Source organism: Gossypium hirsutum, chromosome D09, assembly GCF_007990345.1.
Source record: "Gossypium hirsutum isolate 1008001.06 chromosome D09, Gossypium_hirsutum_v2.1, whole genome shotgun sequence".
In the NCBI taxonomy this organism is placed as follows: domain Eukaryota; kingdom Viridiplantae; phylum Streptophyta; class Magnoliopsida; order Malvales; family Malvaceae; genus Gossypium; species Gossypium hirsutum.
The window spans coordinates 14,871,882-14,893,607 of NC_053445.1; the positions used below are offsets into that span (position 1 = coordinate 14,871,882).

At 34.3% G+C, this 21,726-nt stretch overlaps 2 protein-coding genes, 1 non-coding gene and 2 pseudogenes across 3 annotated transcripts; 1 reads left to right on the plus strand and 4 right to left on the minus strand.

The window, feature by feature from the left end:
* Positions 1–1,297: 1,297 nt before the first annotated feature.
* LOC107892066 (probable protein S-acyltransferase 7) lies at positions 1,298–4,245 on the minus strand. The gene is made up of 5 exons (XM_016817035.2): positions 3,815–4,245; positions 3,461–3,643; positions 2,652–2,948; positions 2,204–2,437; positions 1,298–2,088 (listed from the first exon to the last, which is right to left on the minus strand). Exons 1-5 carry the CDS (start codon positions 3,908–3,910, stop codon positions 1,570–1,572), a joined length of 1,329 nt encoding a protein of 442 aa, XP_016672524.1. The 5' UTR covers positions 3,911–4,245; the 3' UTR covers positions 1,298–1,569.
* An 817-nt stretch (positions 4,246–5,062) lies between these two features.
* Positions 5,063–5,134, plus strand: TRNAQ-UUG (transfer RNA glutamine (anticodon UUG)). Its single transcript has one exon. It is a non-coding gene; the product is annotated as a tRNA-Gln (tRNA).
* Positions 5,135–5,322: 188 nt separating this feature from the next.
* Positions 5,323–8,946, minus strand: LOC107892063 (serine/threonine-protein kinase PBS1). The gene is made up of 6 exons (XM_016817034.2): positions 8,775–8,946; positions 7,369–7,471; positions 6,815–7,020; positions 6,538–6,727; positions 6,044–6,435; positions 5,323–5,874 (listed from the first exon to the last, which is right to left on the minus strand). Exons 1-6 carry the CDS (start codon positions 8,778–8,780, stop codon positions 5,491–5,493), a joined length of 1,281 nt encoding a protein of 426 aa, XP_016672523.1. The 5' UTR covers positions 8,781–8,946; the 3' UTR covers positions 5,323–5,490.
* A 236-nt stretch (positions 8,947–9,182) lies between these two features.
* On the minus strand, positions 9,183–12,151 carry LOC107892064 (uncharacterized; annotated as a pseudogene).
* Positions 12,152–15,395: 3,244 nt separating this feature from the next.
* LOC107892694 (uncharacterized) lies at positions 15,396–16,945 on the minus strand (annotated as a pseudogene).
* Positions 16,946–21,726: the final 4,781 nt, after the last annotated feature.

Below are 21,726 nucleotides of genomic sequence, written 5' to 3' on the forward strand. Positions count from 1 at the left end.
CAAATTAGCGTTGATATAACAAATAAAAACAAATTTGTTTTAATTATTGGGCAGCAGAGCAGGCTAGAAAGGATAATGCTTAAAGCAGACAGGTAATAAGTAATGATTTAATTTGTAATTAGTTATCGTACTTTGGGAGGGTTAATTAAGAGATAAAGCTGTAGGTTTTAACATAAGTACAAACAGAGGGTAAGATAAATCTTTTTCTTAAAGCACTTCAATATTTGTTTATTTAATTTTTCTTTTTTATACTCATGTTTTGTCAAATCATTCAAAATTAATGAAAAAATTATCGTTTTCCTAATTTTGTTGATGTTACATATACGTGACATTTACGTGGATGACATGTCAACATTTAATTAAATTTTTAAAATTTTAAAATTTTTGACTAAATCATAAATAAAGACGATAGGATTGACTAAAACATTTAGCTTTTTCTCAAGCTAAATTTGACCTCAACATTTTAAAAAAATATTGAAGTTGACCATTAGGTTTTGAAAAAAAATGATCGAATTGTTGTTTTCTTAATGGAAATACTGATTAAAAGGTTAAGTTTTTAACATCTCGCATGGCAAGTCATGTATACTTCTGTTATTTTTTTGAATTTTTAAGAACTTTTTTAAATGCTTTTTTTTTAATTTTATATTATTTATTGATGTGTCATATCAGACAAATAATGTCATATCAGCATGAAGTACATTTAACTACCACACAAGTTGTCATGTCAATATCCTTAAAGACTAATGTTTTAGTCCACATTTTTTATTTTTTATTTTAAAGCGATTTAACCCTTTATAAGGTTAATGACCAATTTTAACTAAAAAAATGACTAAATTGATAAAAGAAAAAAGCTAAATTTAATATTATGCCTATTTATTTAACTATTAATAGCTTTTTACAAAATAAATATTTTTTATCGAACAAAACAAGTATTATTAATTTAATCTATAATCAAAGGTTGATATGAATAATTTATGTCAACCAAATATGAAATATAACATCATTGTTAAAACTATTTATCATAAAAAAAATATAAAAGTGCGTAAAAACTGATTAATTTTAGAAGTGAATCCCTCCTTTCTATAAAATTTATAAATATAACTTCATAGATTAATGGAATTCACTTCTCCCTGGCTTAGGCATCTTTGTTTGTGGAGCTAAGCACCAAAAAGAGTATATGGCCTTCGATGAAGATGCTGACAGTTCAACTAAAAAAGAATATTAATAGCTCGCTTCCACCCTTAGAACTGATATTGGAATCCTAATTTAACTGCCTTGTGAAAGTCCAGAGACCAGAGAGTTGAAATGAGGATATTATACGACACTAAAACGAATCCGAAAAGGTCACTACAATTAGATACTAACAAATCAAATTGAAAAACCTCACTCTCATACAACATACTACACACCAGTTCTTCCCCAAAGCACAGAGGGCCAAACCAACACTTTCAAATGCCCTGCCAAACCCAAAAACATATGTCCCCATATTACACATGATTGAAACAAGAAAAACGGAACCTTAGCAGTCAATCCCTTTTCCATATCGTACATTCAATATCATGACATTGGTCATGTCAGGCGGCTTTCGGTTATCAAATTGTTGCTACTGCTACCTCCACCGACTCGGTTTGGTTCCCCCACTCTAGCTGCCAAAGCAAGAACTTCAGGTGACATTTCCCATCGACCACTTTTTCTACCCCAACTAGACCGCCTGGGATGTATACCAGAACGGTCACCTGTGTCATCTACTGTACTTCTAATATCTGGAGATAAATCTCCTAATTCACCCTCCTTAACATTTACTCGGTCACTTATGAGTTGCCCTTCACAATGATCAGTACCAGCACCAATATCACCCCACACTGTCTTCCTACCCATTTCTATGTCGTCCACAGCCTTCCCCATATTTGGACTCATAAAACCACCTGGTCGTGTTGGTAGCACAGGTTCCCTGGGCACCTTTTCCCTGAAGTTGTTCTTGGATGATGGAATACTGGAGCAAAATATCTCCTTGAAGTTATCAACCACTCCTTTGTTATAGGGGTTTGCTCGACGATCGTATCGATATCTGAAATTCTCATATGTTGTCTGCAGAAGCAAGACAAACAGTCTCACATCAATTTAACAAATGCACTAATGTAACAATATATTAATGGACTCTTTTCGCAACGTTATTATGACAAGAGAAGGATGAGCATCTTACCTGATTTGTACTGATCAGATACAAATGGAAGGCAGTCAAACCACCAACAAACCACATTGCGATGAAAGTGTAAACTATTAGAACAATGGAAGCTGGGGTTTTAATCATTGCTCTCCAAATTGTTGTCTCCTCTGATGCCATGATCCTTCTAATGTAGACCCAACAGAATGCAAAAACATATATACACAGAAGGGTTGTTGAGAAGACAAACATGAAGAAGAATCGATAATTTCGCTGCAGACAAAGAATGTGAGATAAGTTTACAGTACCAAAAAGAGGAAATTGGAAAAACATGTTTCACAGCAATTTCAATTTCCAACCACTCTTACTATGAAAATTATGCAGCCAAGAACAGATACATGCTAATTTAAGTTCCTAGACGGATATGAACTATGAAGATCATGGTTAGGCTTCATATCCATGTAGCCTAAAGAAAATGGTGACGTACCAGTCCGATACATTGCCCAACCCAAGGACAGTGGTGATCAAATCGTTCTACACAGTTATTGCAGATTGAACAGTGTGAGCAGCGAGGAGGCCTATAAAGCATGCAAGTGTCACAATATTTGATCTTCACAGTGATTCCATTGACCTCCACTTCCTTAATGCGTGGCAATCGTAACTGTGGAGTTTGACCAGCCCCAACATCTACACTTCCATCAAAACTTTCTGGCTCAGGAGGGTGTGCATTGCGCGGAATTATACCAGGATCTCTTCCTGATGTTAGCAATAGAAGAAGTAAATCCTGAAAGAAGAAATAAACACATGTATGAGCTTCAAGATCTGTTTTAAAGAAATCATATGGATTCTCCAAAACTCCAATAAATGCCATGGGGGATTTGTTTCCTACATGCAAGATACCATTTTGGATCTTCCAAAACATTCATAAATGCCATCTTGATCGATGCTGCAATCCTACTATTAATTCTATACTAAACTGCCATAAAAGTACGCAAACGGAGGAAAAGAGACCATATAAGCTATGATCATAGCAAATTACGAATTCAGAGTTGATATCTAGCCAAGAACAAAAGGGGGTTTATCACCAACCTTAACAATGGTAAACATCATGAATTAACACTACATGGAAAATATAAATAATGTTAAAGGCAAGATAATTCACGGTTCATCCCTCATAGAAATCCCACCTCAGCGGGACTCACCATAATACCATCATCTTCCTAACATGTAATCAAAAGTTCTTTTTTCCAAAGATAGCAATTCATTCAAACATGAAAAATTTGTAAAGGGACTTACATAGACAGTGAAGACAACAGCAACCACCATAATTGAATTACCCAAGTGATGAGAAAAATCATCCATCAATTTCCTTGCAACAAAAACACAGAAAATGGAAACTGGAGCTACTATAAGCAAAATAGTCAGCCCTAATGATCTTACATCCGGTCCAAATATAAACCTCCCTTGAAATAAAAATATCTGCAAACAATAAACAAGAAATCATAAGTTTAATGCCTTGAAATTCATGGATAAAAATGTAGTCCTTTTAATTATTACTTGTGATGGAAATTACAGTAGAAATAGAATAGAAAAGGGGGAAATGAAAGATTTTGAAGTATAGAAAAAAGGAATAAAACCAGGAAAGCTTACATTGCTGCCTTTCCAAGCTTGGTAAACCCGTAAATCACCCAACCCGCCGCCGATGGAACCCGGATCCGATCGCTGGGGTGGCGGCACCACATACATCTCTCCCTTTTACTCTCCCTTTTACTCTAAAGAATTATGATAAAAATAATTTACTTCAAAAGATGAGATTTGAGGGGAAAAAAATAGGAAAGAGCTTTTAAGCAGAAAAATGGAAAGCCATGGTGGGAGTGAGTGAAGGGAGGGCGAGTTAACTGTGTAATAGCGAGTCGGGGAAGGGTAGGCGACAAGGCATGAGCCTTTTTCCAACAAAGTACTGAAAGTAGAGGAAAAGGGACGATGGTTGGGGGTTATGTGGGTTTTCCCTTCCTTTTTCTTTTATTTTGTTTCTTCGTTGAAATTTGAGTTGCATCGCATTACGCTTAAATTTATTCGCCAAACTAATAATTATAAGTATATAATATATAAAATCACTACTACTCATTATTTTATTTTTTTATAAACAACAAATTAAAATATTGTATTAAAAAGAGGGTTTAATTCCTAGTTATTTAAATGGAAGCAGTAATTTTCTTTAGAAACACTAGTAACAAAAGAATGAATTGGTTTCGCTAAAAAACAAATTAAAATATTATAAATAAATTTGATTTCAATAAGTCCCAGTTTTCTACACTAGCCACTGTTTTTACATTAAAAATAAATAATTAAACATCTCGGCTACTTGTTGGATCGGCTAAACCTTTTAACTAAAATTTATACTTTAAAACAAAATCTCATTTTAAAAACTCTAGATGCTAAAAATATTTTTTAAAAACCGAATACCTATGAGATAAAAACATTTATTTAATGAAATCAAAGAGAGCCTTTTTCGGAGAAAAAATGCATGCAACATTATGATTGCACCCTCGTTACCCTAAATAACCAATACAAAAAATAATGAATTTTTTAGAAAATAAAAGCATTAGAATTTGCGAAAGTAAAGTGTTGAAATTTTTTTAAAATTTCTGCTTTAGGGTTTAGTTTAAGTGCAATTTGTATTTAGCATCATATCTTTCTCCTAATTAGCTGCAAACTACCATCGAAAACAAAAAGCAACAAAGTTGGCAGATCAAATTGAAAGCTTTGAGAGGGTTCTTGCAATGGTAAGAAAATGAAAAGAAAGCAAGGTTATTCAAGTGTTTTTAAGCAGTGAAATGATTACGTCGATTGATGGTCGAGTTATTTGTTCTTTGTTAGATGAACCTGAGCATAGGCGGTTCCATGGTGTAGTGGTTAGCACTCTGGACTTTGAATCCAGCGACCTGGGTTTGACCCCCGGTGGGACCTCCTTTGCAACAACTTTTGGGTCTTTTTTTAGAATTACACATGTATTTTAGTCCAACTATTATAATATTAATATGATGATTTAAATTAAAAAGGTATAAACATGGAAGAGTGTGTGTTATATCAGATTTTATAATGCACCCAATTTAACTCTTCCATATTCCATTGTTCTTCAAACTGGAGGAACCACATTATCAAAACAAATGCTAAACTCATTATTATTGCTGTTTCAAAGGAAAAACTATATATAGGTTTTTGGGAATCCATTGCTGCTTTCAACTGAATATACAAAGTCTTTCCTCTTACTAACTTCCTTCTCTACTTGACATGTTCTAAAACATTAGAGATGAAAGTACCCTTTACCTGTTCGATCCATCCGAACCATTTTCCGCGCTTTGTAGTCTTTTCTCCCTCCAACTCTCCCCCCACATCTTGGCCTCAGCCACCGCTCGTTCCCTGTTAAAATCCCTGTCTAACATCCTGGTTGTTTCCCTCGGAGACTCATTGTTCTCCGGCCCTTTCACACTGACCCTTTTAACTTCATGTGCGCTATATGGATGGGATGTCAAATAATCAAGAGCAAGCACTATATCACCAATAGAGGGCCTGCAATTAGCATTTTCTTGGATGCATAGGAAGGCCACCTCTAGAGCTTTCTTCATGGTTGACTTGGAGAAGTGACCTCTCAGCAATGGATCCGCTAAGTTCAGAATGTTCATTCCATCTTTCAACATCGGTCGTGCCTGCAAAAAAAATGGAATGAACAGTTACTTAGAGAAACAAATCGATGTAATGGAGTTCCTAGGATCGGTATACTTCATTTAGATATTGATCCTCAAAGAGACTAGAATATATCAATGGCATTTCTTTGAGAATCAAACAGTTTCAGCCAAATCGTAAACAAAATATTACCCAATCAACAAGGAATCGTTCTTCACGAGCACGGCTATCATCAAGAGCTTTACATCCCGTTATCAGCTCCAATAAGACTACCCCAAAACTAAAGATGTCAGACTTCATAGTCAATTTTCCACTAGTGAGGTACTCAGGGGCGCAGTAACCGTGGGTTCCCATGATCCTGGTGGAAACATGTGATTTATCTCCACTCGGACCGAACTTTGCAAGCCCAAAATCAGAGAGTTTTGGGTTGAATCCCTCACCTAATAGTATGTTAGATGACTTTAAATCTCTATATATAACAGGAGGATTAGCTTCAGTGTGAAGATATTCCAAGCCTTTTGCTGCACCAGCAGCTATTGTCATTCTTGTATTCCAATCCAAAGGTTTCTGATCAGGTCTAAGATCTGCAAAAAAATAAAAGCATTGTTTATCCTATTTAAGTTGCTGAAAATATGCAGAACAAGGGTATCGAAACAGGAGGATCGGCTTCATTGTGAAGGTATTACAATGGAGGTGATCTTCCAAGGATCCTAGCTGCATGTACTCATATACGAGAAGTCGTTGATCTCCTTCGGCACAATAACCAATCAAATTGACAAGATTCGGGTGACGCAAGAGAGAAAGCATGAGAACCTCCACAAGGAACTCCTTTTCCCCTTGGAGCCCTGTCTTATCAAGCTGTTTAACAGCTACAACCTGCTAATAACCATAGTGCATGCATGTGATTAAGATAGAAATACAAACAATTATGGGGGAAAATGTTCCAGGAAAAGAAGAATGTACCTGACCAGTACTTTCTAATTGCCCTTTATAAACAGCCCCAAATCCACCTTGCCCTATCAAGGATTCTTTTCTGAAATTTTGTGTTGCATTCACTAGTTGTTGATGGTTGAAAGTGTGAGCCCTCTTGTCATCATTAGGCTCATCAGTTGTAGCAGATGATTCCTTTCTTAAGCCTGCAATGCTTTTTGATCCTACTGAACCAACTCCTGTTTAAGGCACAGATTAAACTGTATCATTCCACTATGATCACCATCCAATTTCAGAAATTTTTTACATTGAAAATTATTTAGGAGTATCAAAGTGTGCCATGGAAACATATTATGAATTGGATCCAAAGAGCCCCCATTAACCAGTTTCCATGGAAGAAGCATGAACAAAAACTGATTTAACAAAGCATATGAAATGAAGATCAAGACAAAGATATGTAAACTCAAAAAATCAAAGTGAAGAACAACAAGACTGAGGCATATATACAGCAATAAAGAATGCAACAAAAAATAACCCAGAAAAAAAAGAAAAAAAGAGAGAGAACATCTTGCATGAAAGGGACTAACCAGCACACAATTGAGGCTTGCATTTTCTGCCAAGTTCTTTCTTGTCATCGCCCTTCAGCTTCTTGCCTTTGGTCCAACCAAAACAAGGGCAAAAACCCATTTCCTGCAGATCAATTAAACGAAAACCTTTTACCTTGTTTTTTTCCCCTCTGTTTCTCTCTTTATAACTTGTGGAAAAAGCTTTGAAATTTGGAAGACTTTAAGTTGATAATGAACAGTTTTAAAAGAGTGATCCGCGTTTTGGCCTTCCGCGTTGATTTCACGAAAACAAGCATCAACAAACAACACTTTTTTCATACGTAATGAGAATGGAAAATGACAACATCAGAAGAAAAACACCATTCCCAATAATACGTCATTACTATAATAACAGACTAACATGATTTCTTTGTTTTTGTCAATAATCTTTAAATTCTGTCTCATTTATGAGAGAATTAATGTAATAAACAAAAAAAATCTCATTTTTATTTTATTTCTTTTGTTTTTTGAGTAAATATATTAAATTGTATTTTTGGGATGATTTTTAAACATGAAAATGGAAATGAAAAATTGTAGTTGGGATCATGAAGTTTAAATCAGAAGAAATAAAAATCCATTTAATGAGATATGTTGCCATAAATATTTAATCCATTAATGATTTTGAGGTAACTTGCAAGGAAGGAATAAAGAAATTTATTATTTGTTTTATTCTTTCCTTGTTTGATTAAGACAGTCAAAGTCAACTGGTTCTTCATTGTTTTTCTTTTGAGGCTATGGTTGTTTGTCTTTCAACTTTTTGGTTTTTTGTTTGGATTGAAATCATATTTATTTATAATGAAATAATAAAAACAACAGAAGTTGATAAATAAACTGTCGATTCAATCACGAGTAGAATGAATAATAATAATAAAATTATGTTTCAATTGACAAGTCGATTCTTAAACAACTACTGCACTTCACGCTGATAAACATAATAGAGAAAATAACGGTCACGGAAGTAAAAAACCAAAAATGCTTGAAGTCCAATAGCAGTAAAATAAGATTAATTTAGGAGATGGGATGGATCTCCAATTTCTTTTAAAGAAGGAAAAGAAAAACCAAATTATTTTACAAGGAGATAGGAATAGTTATAGAAACAAATACTTTGTGTTCTTCACTTTCTTCATGGCTGCTATTTCTTACCACTAATGACTACGTATGAAAGCTTTGCTCAGTGAAAAAGAAAAAGATATATGCATCTCAAGTGTTACCATGGCTCCTTCAAAATCCTCTAATGTTAAGAGGTTTTGAATTCAAGCCTTGCTTTTTAGGAATCATGGTGCTACGTGTTCGCTCTTCAGCGATCATTGCATATGAAGGAAAAAAATCGATTCACATTCGAGTATAGCATCAGATCAGAATAGACTTGAAAGATAGAAGAAGATTACCTCCATTGAAGCCACTACCAGTGCTTATATTATCTTAGGGCTTGGGAAGAAGGCTTTCCTCTCTTCTTATAAATAAAATAAATGCACCTTGGAATTTAGGAACCCTTGGAAAAGAGAGAAGCATAGTGCTTTAAAGGAAAAGGAAAGGGGGATGCCAATGCCAACGCTAATGCCAATGCCAAATTGTGTTTTAAAACTAACCGTGGATATAAAGATCTCGTTTCCTTTTACAACAAGCTGTGATTTGAGTTTAAGATGCGTTTGGGAAAAGACTTCCCTTTTTCCTTTATTCTATTCCATTCCATTCCCGTCTCTTTTCTTTTCCTTTTCCACTTTTCTCATTAACATGTTAAGCTAAAAGAGAAAAATTAAACGCACAAAACATAGTTGGAGACACACATGAAGGCATCACCTGAATAAACACTTCATAGATCGATAAAGTTGTAATGCATCATAAATCTATTCTATATGAATGAAACAATTTTCACAATGTTTCTCCTAGAACTGCAAAAGGCCTGAATCTGATTTTCATCTACTGTTCCAAAGCCTGAGAGTCGGATACCGTATTGTTCCAACCTATGAATATCGCGCGGAATTGGAGATTGCCACTGGCCGTCCCACCAAGCAGGAGGAAGAAGTGGTGTGAAAGCACACTGATTCGACTACCCCCGACAACTCAATGGCCCCGCAAATCGGTTCCATACATGTCCCCAACCCACCTGAAGCTTCAAACCTTCTGCCAACAAATTACCCTGGAAGCTGCTTAGAAAAGAAAATCTCGAAGTTGTTGAATTTTCTCCTGAAAGGATCAAGCCAACTATAAGATAACACAGCATACAAATGAGTTGAAGAACACAGGAAGCAGCATTACCTATACTGTCTGCCGCAGCTAATGCAGCAATTAATTGAGCATAGGTAGTCCCAACACGTCTGTGAGCCCCCGAAACAACTGCATGCTTTGCACGAGATGCAAGAAAGAAGTCCACAAAAGCAACCCACCTGGGTGCCGGCCCCCAATCTTTCACCCTAAACTCCAAACTTGGTAATGATTTAATATCATCAGAGACTTTACCTCTGAAACGTTCATAATCAAAATGAAGACCTGAGATGACCGGGGGGGGGGGGGGGAAGCAAATACATCAGCATCTCTACCTATATAGGATATATGAATGTTAATTATCACTAACATTGGTTTTTTTTTGTTTTTTTGTTTTTTTTTTTTTTTGTTCTTTTATGGTGTGTTTGGGGGAAAAAAACGTGGGGATGGGGGGATACATTACCTCAGCAACTTCACTTATATTTGGTGTGATGCCTTTTATAAAAGAAGGGGTATCAGATATTACAACCACCCTGGGTCTTGACCCTTGCTGTAAGTTGCGTATTGCTCTTTTGAGGCAGTTCAATGCAGCCTGTGCAGCTCTCACCGACCTGAACATGTTACACAAGAACCAGAATCACGAATCAGTTAAAATTCCTGTCAGTGCTAGATGCTTAATTATCTCTTCAAGAATGTCGGTTGGTTTTAGAGCACGTGAAACATGTAGTTTAGATATTATAATTTGTGTAAGGATATTCAGTTTTTAGAATTTAGGTGTTTCCAAATGTTTTTAATCAAATTTCTCTGCAAGAAAAAATGTCAGCAAATAGATACTATAAATACTGGAATTGTTTATTGGAATACCTATTCATAAGCATCCGCATGTGCAATGTAATATCAGGATCTCTCCCACCATTACCAATAACCCAATTTACTGCTTCCTCAACATCTCTTGAAGGAGAAATGAGAATTCTCATTAGTTCTCCAAATACATTAGGCCGTGATTGAAGAGATTCTGGCTTCCCAAATAACTCAGAAACAGCATTCCTCATATCAGGATGTACATTCTTCAAGAAAAACTGAGCTGCTACAGCATCCGTGGTGCCTTGATACCTGAAGAATTGTAGCAGGTAATGATGCATCCTTAACTACAAAAATCCGAGCACAATTTATATTGGCATAGTTGACACTCTACCATATGATAGGTTGGGGCCACTTCCTCCAATTGCCACAGAGAGCATTTGTTTTTGTTGGCTTCTCAAAATCATCAATCCTCATCACAAGATGCCTTCCATACTTCTTTAGACAACCATTTTGTCTCCATAAATGCTTAACTTCTCTCAGTGTAAAGGTGAGATTGGAATACAAAATGTAATCCCCAAAAGGATATTTACCCCTGAACAAAGAGAAGTCCAAAAATAAACATAAATGAGCACAAGAAAAGCAAGAGAACATAACTGCAATGACATAAAAAATCATAAACAAGTTTTTTATGACACTACCATACTTGCTTTCCAATATAGCCTTCTCATTTCTAAGCAATTTATTTTCTTCTAAGTCTAAAACACAGTAACAAGCAGGCCTGATCCAGGACACCATAAAACACATCTAAATGAAACTAAAAAAAAAAAACTCGAACACCCAAAATAGAACTAGGCAAGCACCTTTACACTAGCAAACCTACAACATAAAAGCTCCCAGATTTCTTTTACAAGACGACTAAGCACTTATCAGAACAAAATTCTGAACCATTTGCAACCAAGAAAATTGTTGGACAAATAAGAACATTTAAAACGCAAAACAGAGGATTGAGAAAGAACCAATAATATGCCTGGTTTGCCCAATGATTAGCGACCGGTTCAGCATTACACTTAATGCTGCAGCAGTTAATAACTTGTACATTTCATTCCCAAAACCAGCTTCGGATGCTTTTCCTATCACAAACCCATGTCTGCAAAACTGCTCCGGAGGCAGTTCACGGATTCTTGGAGCGCCTGAAAATAGTAAAAAAAATTACAATAATTCTTTGAAAAGGGACCCAAAAGAGAAATATGATTACCGTTGACAGAAAAGTGAGTTTGAATAAGCTTTCGAACTCTAAGACTGTCCTTCAAAATCCTCCCCTTAAAAACCTTGCCCGTTTCGTCCACAGTTGCACAGTTCTTGGTCTTGGGCCCAGCTTGAATGGGCGTCTCGGCCGAAGACAAAAAGGCGACCCTTTTGAGGTCCACGAGCTCGAGCTGGGCAGGCAAATCCAGCACCGCTCCGTTGGAAGTGCTGGTAGTGGTGGTGGGCGGGGCATCGAGGGATCTTAGAGTGAGCATGAGCCGGGTAATGAAAGTAAAAGCTGCGAAGAGAATGAATAAGCAACGTAGCAAAGCTCGCTTCCTCCTTGAAATGCCATACCTCATTTTTGAGCTTCGCTTTGATTTGGTCTTTGGAGATTGAAGTGTAGTGTGAAGCATTGATAGTTTGATTGGATTTCTTTTGTTTTTTTTGTTCTTAATTATCTTCTAATTTGATATTTTTAGCTTTGATTAACACCAGATTGCGTCGGTGCCCACACGCCAAACTTTTTTTTTCTTTTACTTTCATAACAATTGAATAAAGGTGTAATAATAATTATGGAGGGCCGGTTAAAAAAACACAAAAGGGCACGTTTGGTTTGCTGTATTGGATTAGAGGTGTATTAGATTAGGGGTGTAATAGAATGGAGGTGTAATGGAATAGATGTGTAATAGCAAATCAACTGTTTGGTTGAATGTAATGGAATAGAGGCGTAATAGTAATCTTGTGTTTGGTTGAATGGAATAGAGGTGTAATAGCATAATGGAAAAAATTAAAATGACTAGAATACCCTTAGCATAAATTTGTTTTGGTAAATGATTATTGTTATTGTTATTTAAATTTTAATATTATTATTATTATCAATAATAAATAATTTAATCATATTTAAACATAATTATTATTAAATATATTTTAATTAAAATATATAATTTAATAAAATTCTTAATAATCAATATTCTTATATGAATTTACTCAAATCATAATATATGATACTATAAAATATAAATTAACATAATTATTATTAAATATATTATAATTAAATATATAATTTAATAAAATTCTTAATAATTAATATTCTTATATGAATTTACTCAAATCATAATATATGATACTATAAAAGATAATTTGAAATAATTAATATTAAATATATTTTAATTAAAATATATTATTTAATAAAATTTAAAATAATTATAACTAATAAATTATCTTATATTAATTTGTATAATTTAAAATAATTATTATTACATATAATTTAATAATAATATATAATTTCATAAAATTCTTGATAATAAATTTTCTTATATGAATTTATACAATTTAAAATAATTAATATTAAATATAATTTAATAATGATATATAATTTCATAAAATTCTTAATAATAAAATGTTCTTATATGAATTTACTAAAATCAAAATATAACTTGAGAATTATATTCTGTATAAACACTCAATCCGAGTTCCAAACATACGTGCCAAGGAAGACGATTATTAAACGTGTCATTGTATTATTTTGGCTTGTTTCATGTTTAAGTTGATAAGAGAATTCTTGGACCGCCAAGATTTACATAAATTAAGTAAAATTTAGTTTCAACTGTATCGGTTCAAAACAAGTAAGATTTGCCAGTCCATGCTTTGCTGGCTTTTAAGTTTAAAACAGATGGCATATAGCTGACAATTTTCATCGAGGAAACAAGTAGTCTGTTCTACCCAAAATATCTCAAGAGTTTTAAACAAAAGGAAGTTAGTTAGATGTAAACACGCTTTTTCTGAAACCTACAAATGTCAATGGCTAGTTCTTAATTACAAGCAGATCATCCTCCTCGTATATGGGCACCTAGTTCACCAAACTGATAATCAGCTTCCACAGTATCCTCAGACAGGCGAACTGCATCCAGCTTCTGTTTCAGGATTTCTATAGCATTAAGAACCAACTGAAAAGCTTTGATCGCACCAGTGGATTCAACTGTAAAGATGAAACTGTCTTCTTTGGCATATATCTCCACAAGACATGGCTTGCCCATAGCTTCAGCTTTCTTTAGCACCTCATCGTCATAGGTATACGCCTCTAGATCAACCACCACAACCTGTTTTCAAGATAAAAATAGAATTCATAGTTAGCAGCGCCAATAGCAGCAGCAGTGAAATAGCATAACCTCCAATTTTTGGCTCACAATATAGGGACTGAAACAATGCAGTCAACATACATGAAACATATGATGCTCAAGCAAGTCAAAACAGCTATCTACACAAAATATGAGGCAAAAAAAAAGCACTAATCAAACGAACTAATTTCGAAATGCTCCAACACTCACTGCAATAGTAGTCAGTAACAACATTACGGTATCATTGGAGACTTCCTATAGAAACAAGGTTTTCAACACAGTAATGGTAGCAGTAGCAAGCAGGCCCCATTTAAATGAAAGCAGAAAGAAATGTAGTTTGACACCTCGTATCTTTAGCTTTGAGATAAACACAGGGTGGTATTAACAGCCCTAATACAAGGAGAAACACTCCAATCCAGAAACCTAAACTGAAGCTCAAGTTCCATCAATATCCTCATGATTCACAAAAGTAAAAGGCACATAAGAGGAACTTTTGTAAGAAACATATAAAGACAAAATGCTACTAAAACACATCCACATTTTAAGCTCAAGCAAACTAGAAACTCTAAAAGGAAAGACCTTGATGACGTGCAAAGCAATTCAATCCTCCTATTGGACAGACCATAGATGTAATTAATCAAAACCAGCAATTGCTTTAACAATCCAGAAGCTCTAGTGATAGCCAACACAACCCAAAGCTTAATCCCAAACAATTTCTTTGTTAGAATAGATGTAATGATGTAGAAAGTAAAGGCATAGCATACCTGTTGGGTATTTGGGTCAATGTCAAAGAATAAGATCATTGCTCTGCATTTTATGAAGTATTGATTAGACTTGGCAATTAATTATAACGGCACAGACCTTATAGAACTCGGGAAGATTGTGAAACTTGTAAACCTCGTTAACAGCCTGAATTTGCTTAGTTATCTGCGAGTTAATTGCAACAAAGTAAATGCCATTTATTTGGAACTAAAAGAACAGTGGAATATAGAGGGAAAGGAAAAAGAACTGTAAGATGAGCATCCCGATTTGTTCTACATAAGATAGCCATCCTACTGAGAGCAGATACGACTTAAATACTTAATTGTTAGGAAATGAGAATAGAACAAATACCCGACCAGTATGACAAACCAGTGCAAAATAAACATTATTTAGAAGTTTTTAAAATATAAACATCGTTCAAATATGGGCATGAACTATGAAGTATGACTCTCCAAATACATACAAGTGCCGAATACCATTTAACTATCCAAAGTATGACTAGATATTGGAAAAGGTTCAACTATCCAAAGGAATTACAATCATGTCAAATACTATGATATAGGCAACCACTCAATACAATTTTTAAACTCGAAAACTGCATTAACATACGAGAATCAAAATCAGATAGAACACGAAATAGAACTCAAATCTCATTGACCAAAACAACAAACAAACGGGTATATTTTAGTTTATGCAAAGTCAATCATCACTTATTCACTAATATCATTACAAAAGAATAAAATTACAATGCTTTTCACCCAGCTATCCGAAAGAAACCACTAATGTTTACCTCAGACATGTGAAGCATGGCCATTACCACCCAATTCCACAACAGCCGACTTCTATTTCACCAAATCATCTTCTTCTTTAATTCCACTGTCGAGATCATCATGGAATCCAAAGTGAAATTCCCCCATTACTATCCATTAGCTGTATTTCAGCCCCTAATGGCTTATACCGCAAACCATCCCCTGAAGCACCAACAGCAACACCGTTTCTTTTGCCAATAAGCGATAACATCCCAACAACCAGAACCACAAGCAAAGCAAGATGGCAATTGAATTGCAATGTGGCAATAGACCTTGCTCTATGATAATCAGGGTGACTTCTGCATTTAATAGTATAATTCCCTCTACTTTTTTCATGTAAGCTACATCCATGAACCATCAAATTAGTGTAAAATGAAAATCCCATTTGCACAAACCATGTTCCGTGTAAAATCAACCCAATACCTCGTACCGATTTCGAGTAAATGGACCTGTTAGATCTCAATTCTAACATTGTTGAAACCACACAAATTGCTATGGGAACACATAAAAGATCAAAATATCTATTCTCAATCCCACTTGTATCATTTCTTTGCAAGTAATACAACAAAAATTCTTCAACAAAAGCTAAAAGCAGAACTAATTCAAGAACAGGATCAGGCCAAAAGTATGAACCTTTCTTATTATTTAAAAGACCCAAAGCAGAGCAAAGCAAGAAGAGCAGAGCAAGTGAGAGCACTTGTAACTAGAGCACCGTCCCCACCCGATCTTTTGAACTGAAAGCATCAAAGATTGAAACCACAGAATTTAAGAAAATCGAAAGGGAAAAGATTGATACAAAGATGAAAGATGGTGAAGAAGAAAAAGGGTTCTCTTTAGTTTTAGAAATAGAGGCAGATTTGATCTGGGTTGAAAGTGAAGAAGAAAATGGAGTTGGATTCGGGTTGAGGCATAGGGTAAAACAGGGAGGGGAAACTGAAAAGGCATCTAATCTGGGCAAAAGAGAGGGATTAGAAATCGGTGGTTTTCATCGATTAGAAAAGTAATGTATTACACGCGTATTAGCAATACATTGAACCAAACGACGGAATAAAGAGGGATTAGTGGGGCCCACCGATTAGGGGTGTATTGCCTATGCCAATACACCCAACCAAACATGGCATTAGGGGTGTAACCGATGAACAAAGACATCAATTTATGTATCTGAATCATTAGTGATGATTATGTTGTCCACATAGACCAACACATACAAACAAAATGTATTGGTAACACGAACAAATAATGACGCATCAGACTTAGAAAGCTTGAACTCGACTAAAAGAAGTGCTTTCAACTTGTCAAACCACACTCTCGGAGCCTATCGTAACCCATACGATGCTTTATTCAATCGACAAACTAATTGTTGTTCATTCGCATTAGTTTGAACCTAACTTGGAGGTTGTTGTATGTACACCTCTTCCGTCAAATTTCTGTTAAGAAATGTGTTGTTCACATCCACCTGTCGCAACTGCCATTGTTTAATGACAATAAGAGAAAGAATAGTACAGATCACAGTCGGCTTGACGACCGGAAGGAATATCTCTCGAAACTCACATCCATGTACTTAAGAACACCCTCTGCCAACCAATCTCCCTTTTCGTAGAGCCACATCGCCATCCGGATTGCATTTTACCTTAAAATCCTCTTGCAACTAATTAATTTACAACTAGAGGTAATGGAATCAATTTCTAGATGTTATTACAGATCAATGTATCGTATTCCTCCTAAGTGGCCTACCTCCACTCACTGCTAGCAAACACTTTTTCAATGGAGTGAGATTCTCAAACATCAAGCTCAATGGCTGATCGCCTCCAAACGTACTAACATCTAGAGTGTGAATACTGCAACCAAATATAAGACTTAGGCAGTTTTCACAAGTATACGGGTCAGGTTGTAATATAGTTACAACGAAGTAGGTGAGTACTCTGAGGATCGTACCTAAGGGAGGCAAAACTAAACTAATCCTAATTCCTACGATAATATGTCTAATTAGTAATTTGATCAAACTGTATTATGATTAAGCCTAAAGTGATGGAAACTACTAATTTATTAAAATGTTAAAAGAACATAAAAACAACTAGGGAAATCAATTTATAGATTTTATCACATCTATGATAAAAGACTAACTTGTTTCGGTGTTCTTAGCTAACTTCCTATTCCGAGATCTATGCAATCAACTAGTCATTAACCTAGCAAGACCTCTCGGCCTTCCACTAACCTAATGAGTTGGCAAGAACTACTTATCTCTCGACCTCATAGTCTAAACCGAATTGGGGTAAGGTTTTCACGAATAGACAATACCAATTTTGGGTTTATTCCCACATATATGACTTCCTAGGGTCGTCAACCCTAGGGTTTTAAGTTCTTCCTATCCCAACCAACTAATCTTCTAAGAAACCCTACACAGAAGTTAATTACTCTCACATCCACTCATTAATTTCCTATTAATGGATTAGTTCCCTATGGATCTAGTAAACATCATAAACTTGATTAAAACGATAGACATAAAGAATACATCAATAAGAGAGTTTAAGAAGAATCCTGATATATTGATAATAGTGCGAACAGTAATCCACGAAGAGTTGATTGATCCATAAATTGAGTTCCGTGAAGAACGAAATAAGAACTAAAATAGAATTACAAATGAAGAGAAACCTAAGTACAAAATAAACTAAAAAGAAACTGTAAATAAAACAAATTGAAAGTCGTAAACTAAAACTTGAATAACAACTGTCTATAAAGTGTTTTCAGTTGCCTATTTATAGGCTTAGGGTTGGTCGTTTTCCATTGACCTAATTCCTCTAACGTTTTGCATTAGAGTTTTTTGTGCGGGCTAAAACACCTTTGGTCCATTAATTCATCTCATCACGTCAGTGTCGCGACATGAGCTAAGGCTTGACTATAGGGCTATGTCGCGATACCCTCTGGCTATGCGCGACACTAAAGGAAGTTTTCTCCTTTTGAGTACTTTGTTCATTATGTTGCGACATCAATGCTCTATGTTGCAACATCGCGACTAGTCTCATGTTCCTATGCCTCCAAATGATGTCCTGCACAGTTACTGAAAGTGTTAGACTACTTTAGCCCCTAAGGTCATGTAAATGGCTCAAATTACACTTTTTATTATCTATGAACTAAAAAATAAAAAATAAATAAAAACATAGCTAAATTGCTTTTATACGAGCTCTTTAAGTATGGAAAATGGTCTAATCTACTACAACGAATTGTGGCAGATCAAATTCCCACACACTTAAGTCATCGCTTGTCCTCTAGTAGGAAAACATAAAAATTGAAGAATATAAAAGACGATCCTTAAGCAAGTGTGATACCAAGATGAGTTTCGAAGCGAAGTAAATAAGAGTAATCATAAATACACATAATTCTAGCATGATATGTAACTGACTTACCATTATCAACCTAAAACACCTAAGTTCAGTATATTACAAAACATATAAGCAACAAGGTCCTCAAATATATTGATCCATCGAGAAATTATATAGGTAATTTGATTGTACTAGCAGAACACAAACAATTATTATTATAATTACTCAATACAATGTCCGTTCACAAATAGATTTACCTAGGTCACAAAGGAATTTTAGGTTTGTAACATTCAAAGGCTTAAGCTTGGTATGAACTTCAAGAACAAGGAGCATCAAAAGAATTTCAAGCACGAAATTAGTTTGGCACATTGTAATAGCCCGATTTTTAGAAATATTGAAAACAATGGTACGAGACCACCAAATTCAGAAAATAAACTTTTAAATTTTATTATTTAATGATTACGAGTCAAATATGATTTTTAAGAGATTTTTGAATTAGTAATTTGTGTTTTATAAAAATTTATTTAGTCAAGAAATTGAGAAAAAGAGGTATCGAGACCTCGATGCTATAAATCGAGCCGTAAATATTTTTATAAATATTTACGGAGTGTCAATATGGTATTGTTCAAGTTTCATCAGAAAATTTTAACGTTTCGGCAGTCAATTAATTAAAAAGAACTAAATTGAAAAGATGCAAAACTTGGTAAAGTGATTAAATAGCTTAACAATTAAATAAGAAAGGATTAAAGGAGTAAATGGACCAAGTTAAGTGGCAGAGACGGCATACCGTTAAAAAAATCAAAGATTTTTTTGTATTTAAGGACAAAATTGGAATTACAATAAAGTTTATGTGGCCAAAATTTATTTTAAGGATTTCAAGACCATTTCTTCTTGAAATTTTGGTGGGAAACAGCCATGGAAGAGCGTTTAGAGCTGGTATTCCATATTTTAGCTTCAAGTAAGTGTAATTCTTACTTTTTCCTCGAAATTTTTATATTTTTAGACTTTTACAATTAGGTCCAACTTAGTATTCTACTAGTTTCTCATTTTGTTGAAAGTCTAGGAAGATACCATTGATAAGTTCATATGATTTTTTATTTTATGATGAAATTGATATTTTAATGGATGTTTAAAGGTGTTTTATTACAGAATTTTGGATGAAAACATGTTTTAGGGACTAAGTTGAAAAGTATTGAAACTGTGGAAAAATTCTGAAATTTCATGGAATCCATGGGCTGTTATTGATATGTATGAGAATTATTAGGCTTGGATCAAGGATTAAATTGCAATAATTTCATTTTCCGAGCCTAGGGATGAAATTGTCATGTGTTAAAAGTTTAGGGCCAAAATGGTAATCAATATATTGCCCTAAAACAGTTTTGGGCAGCAGCAGTGTGCCAACTTTGAAAAATCACCAAAAATCGTGGGAATCGAATTAGAAGATGAGTAAAATATGAAATTAAATCTTATTGAGTCTAGCTTCTCATAGAAGAAACGTTGTAAGCAATGGAATTGTAAATCATGAGATATGATAAATTTTGTGAGACAGAGGCAGAATAATTTCGGAATCTCATGTTCTAACTTTGGAAAATCATTAAAAATTGTACAAAATTAATTATGGGTTAAACTTTATATTTTTATAATATTAATGAGTCTATTTTAATGATAAATAAACGAGAATACCATCTGAATTCTATAGAATGAGATAATTAATTTTTAGTGAAGAGAGGTCAGAACTGTCGAGCAGTACAATAGGGGAACTTTAAAGAATAAACTATACTTATTGGCTAAGTCAAATATTCTTAAATTTTTATGGTAAAAAGATATATGAATCTAGTTTCAGGGAAAATTAACAGATTTTAATTTGGAGTTTCGTAGCTCCGAAATAAAATAATTTAGTGACTCTGACTCAGATGGGCAGCTTTAAATTTACATATAAGTGAGTAATGAAATTATGTATAATGTTATTAAGCGTGTTATATATATTAAGGATGTGGAATGGAGAGGAGGAGGAGGACAATAAAATATATGAATGAATTATGTATAAATGATTATATGCCCGATTATAATCAGTCAATGGTAAATTGAATGGTAAATACGTATTGGTATTGAAAGAATTATTGCGGTATTGAAAAGCAATTGATCAAATGTTTAAGAAATTTAGTCATGGTATCTATATGTGTGTGGCAATTTTGATATATGGATGTATTTTGGTTGTGAATTGATCATGATGGTAAAGGTTAGGTATATTTGGTCTATTAAGTGACATAATTGAGAAGTATGATAGGTGGGTCATTCTATGTGTGAGATGATGGTATAATTTGGCTTGGTTAAGTAAGTTAAAAGGATCATTTCATCATTGAGGTTGCACTGATTAATATCATTTATGTGATGGAAATGTCAAGTACGTTTGTCTTTGATGCGTGATGATTATTTAATGCCATGAGAATTTGTTTATTGGGGAGGTTTAAAATGTATCTATATTTTGTTATATAACTTGTTTTGTAATTTATTTGAAAAATGATAAAAATTAACTCGGTTACTATGTGAGGTGAATTATGATTTGGGTAGCACATCTATATTCTGCAATAATAGATCAAATATATTTATGTCATGGGTGAATGGTTAAACACTTGGGCTAGTATAAGGTGTATATTTAGTAAGGTTAGTTGGTAATGAAGCAACATGTTTTGGTTTAACATCGAATAGAAAACATTTGTACTATCTTTGTGGCTAATATTGATAGTTGTGTGGGAGATGAATGGATAATGTATATGTGACACTTAGCTTATGAGATATTGAGTAATTGATATATTACAATAGTTAAATAGGAAAATGTGACGACATGAGAATATGTAATGATACGGATCAATTCAGGTACTCGTGATGAATTCAACAAGTAAGTGGAAATTTATAAATTCATACGACGAGAAAGTGAAAGATTGTGAGTATATTGGGCCACGTAAACCCTAATTAGCGAATCAAGAATAACAATTTGAAAGTTTTAATTTAGATAAAATTTTACAACTCGATTTAATATGGTTAAAAGTGTATGTGTGCTGGTAATACCTCGTA

Bases quoted from the DNA above. Each gene is read 5' to 3' on its own strand.
- LOC107892063 (XM_016817034.2), bottom strand. The intron at 7,021-7,368 runs GTTAGTCCCTTT...TGCCTTAAACAG, and splicing joins CAAGCCTCAATTGTGTGCTG to GAGTTGGTTCAGTAGGATCA. The intron at 6,436-6,537 runs GTAATACCTTCA...ATTTTTTTGCAG, and splicing joins CTTGGAAGATCACCTCCATT to ATCTTAGACCTGATCAGAAA.
- LOC107892066 (XM_016817035.2), bottom strand. From the start codon at position 3,910: ATGTATGTGGTGCCGCCACCCCAGCGATCGGATCCGGGTTCCATCGGC. The intron at 2,438-2,651 runs GTACGTCACCAT...CTTTGTCTGCAG, and splicing joins TTGGGCAATGTATCGGACTG to CGAAATTATCGATTCTTCTT. The intron at 2,089-2,203 runs GTAAGATGCTCA...TTGCTTCTGCAG, and splicing joins ATCTGATCAGTACAAATCAG to ACAACATATGAGAATTTCAG.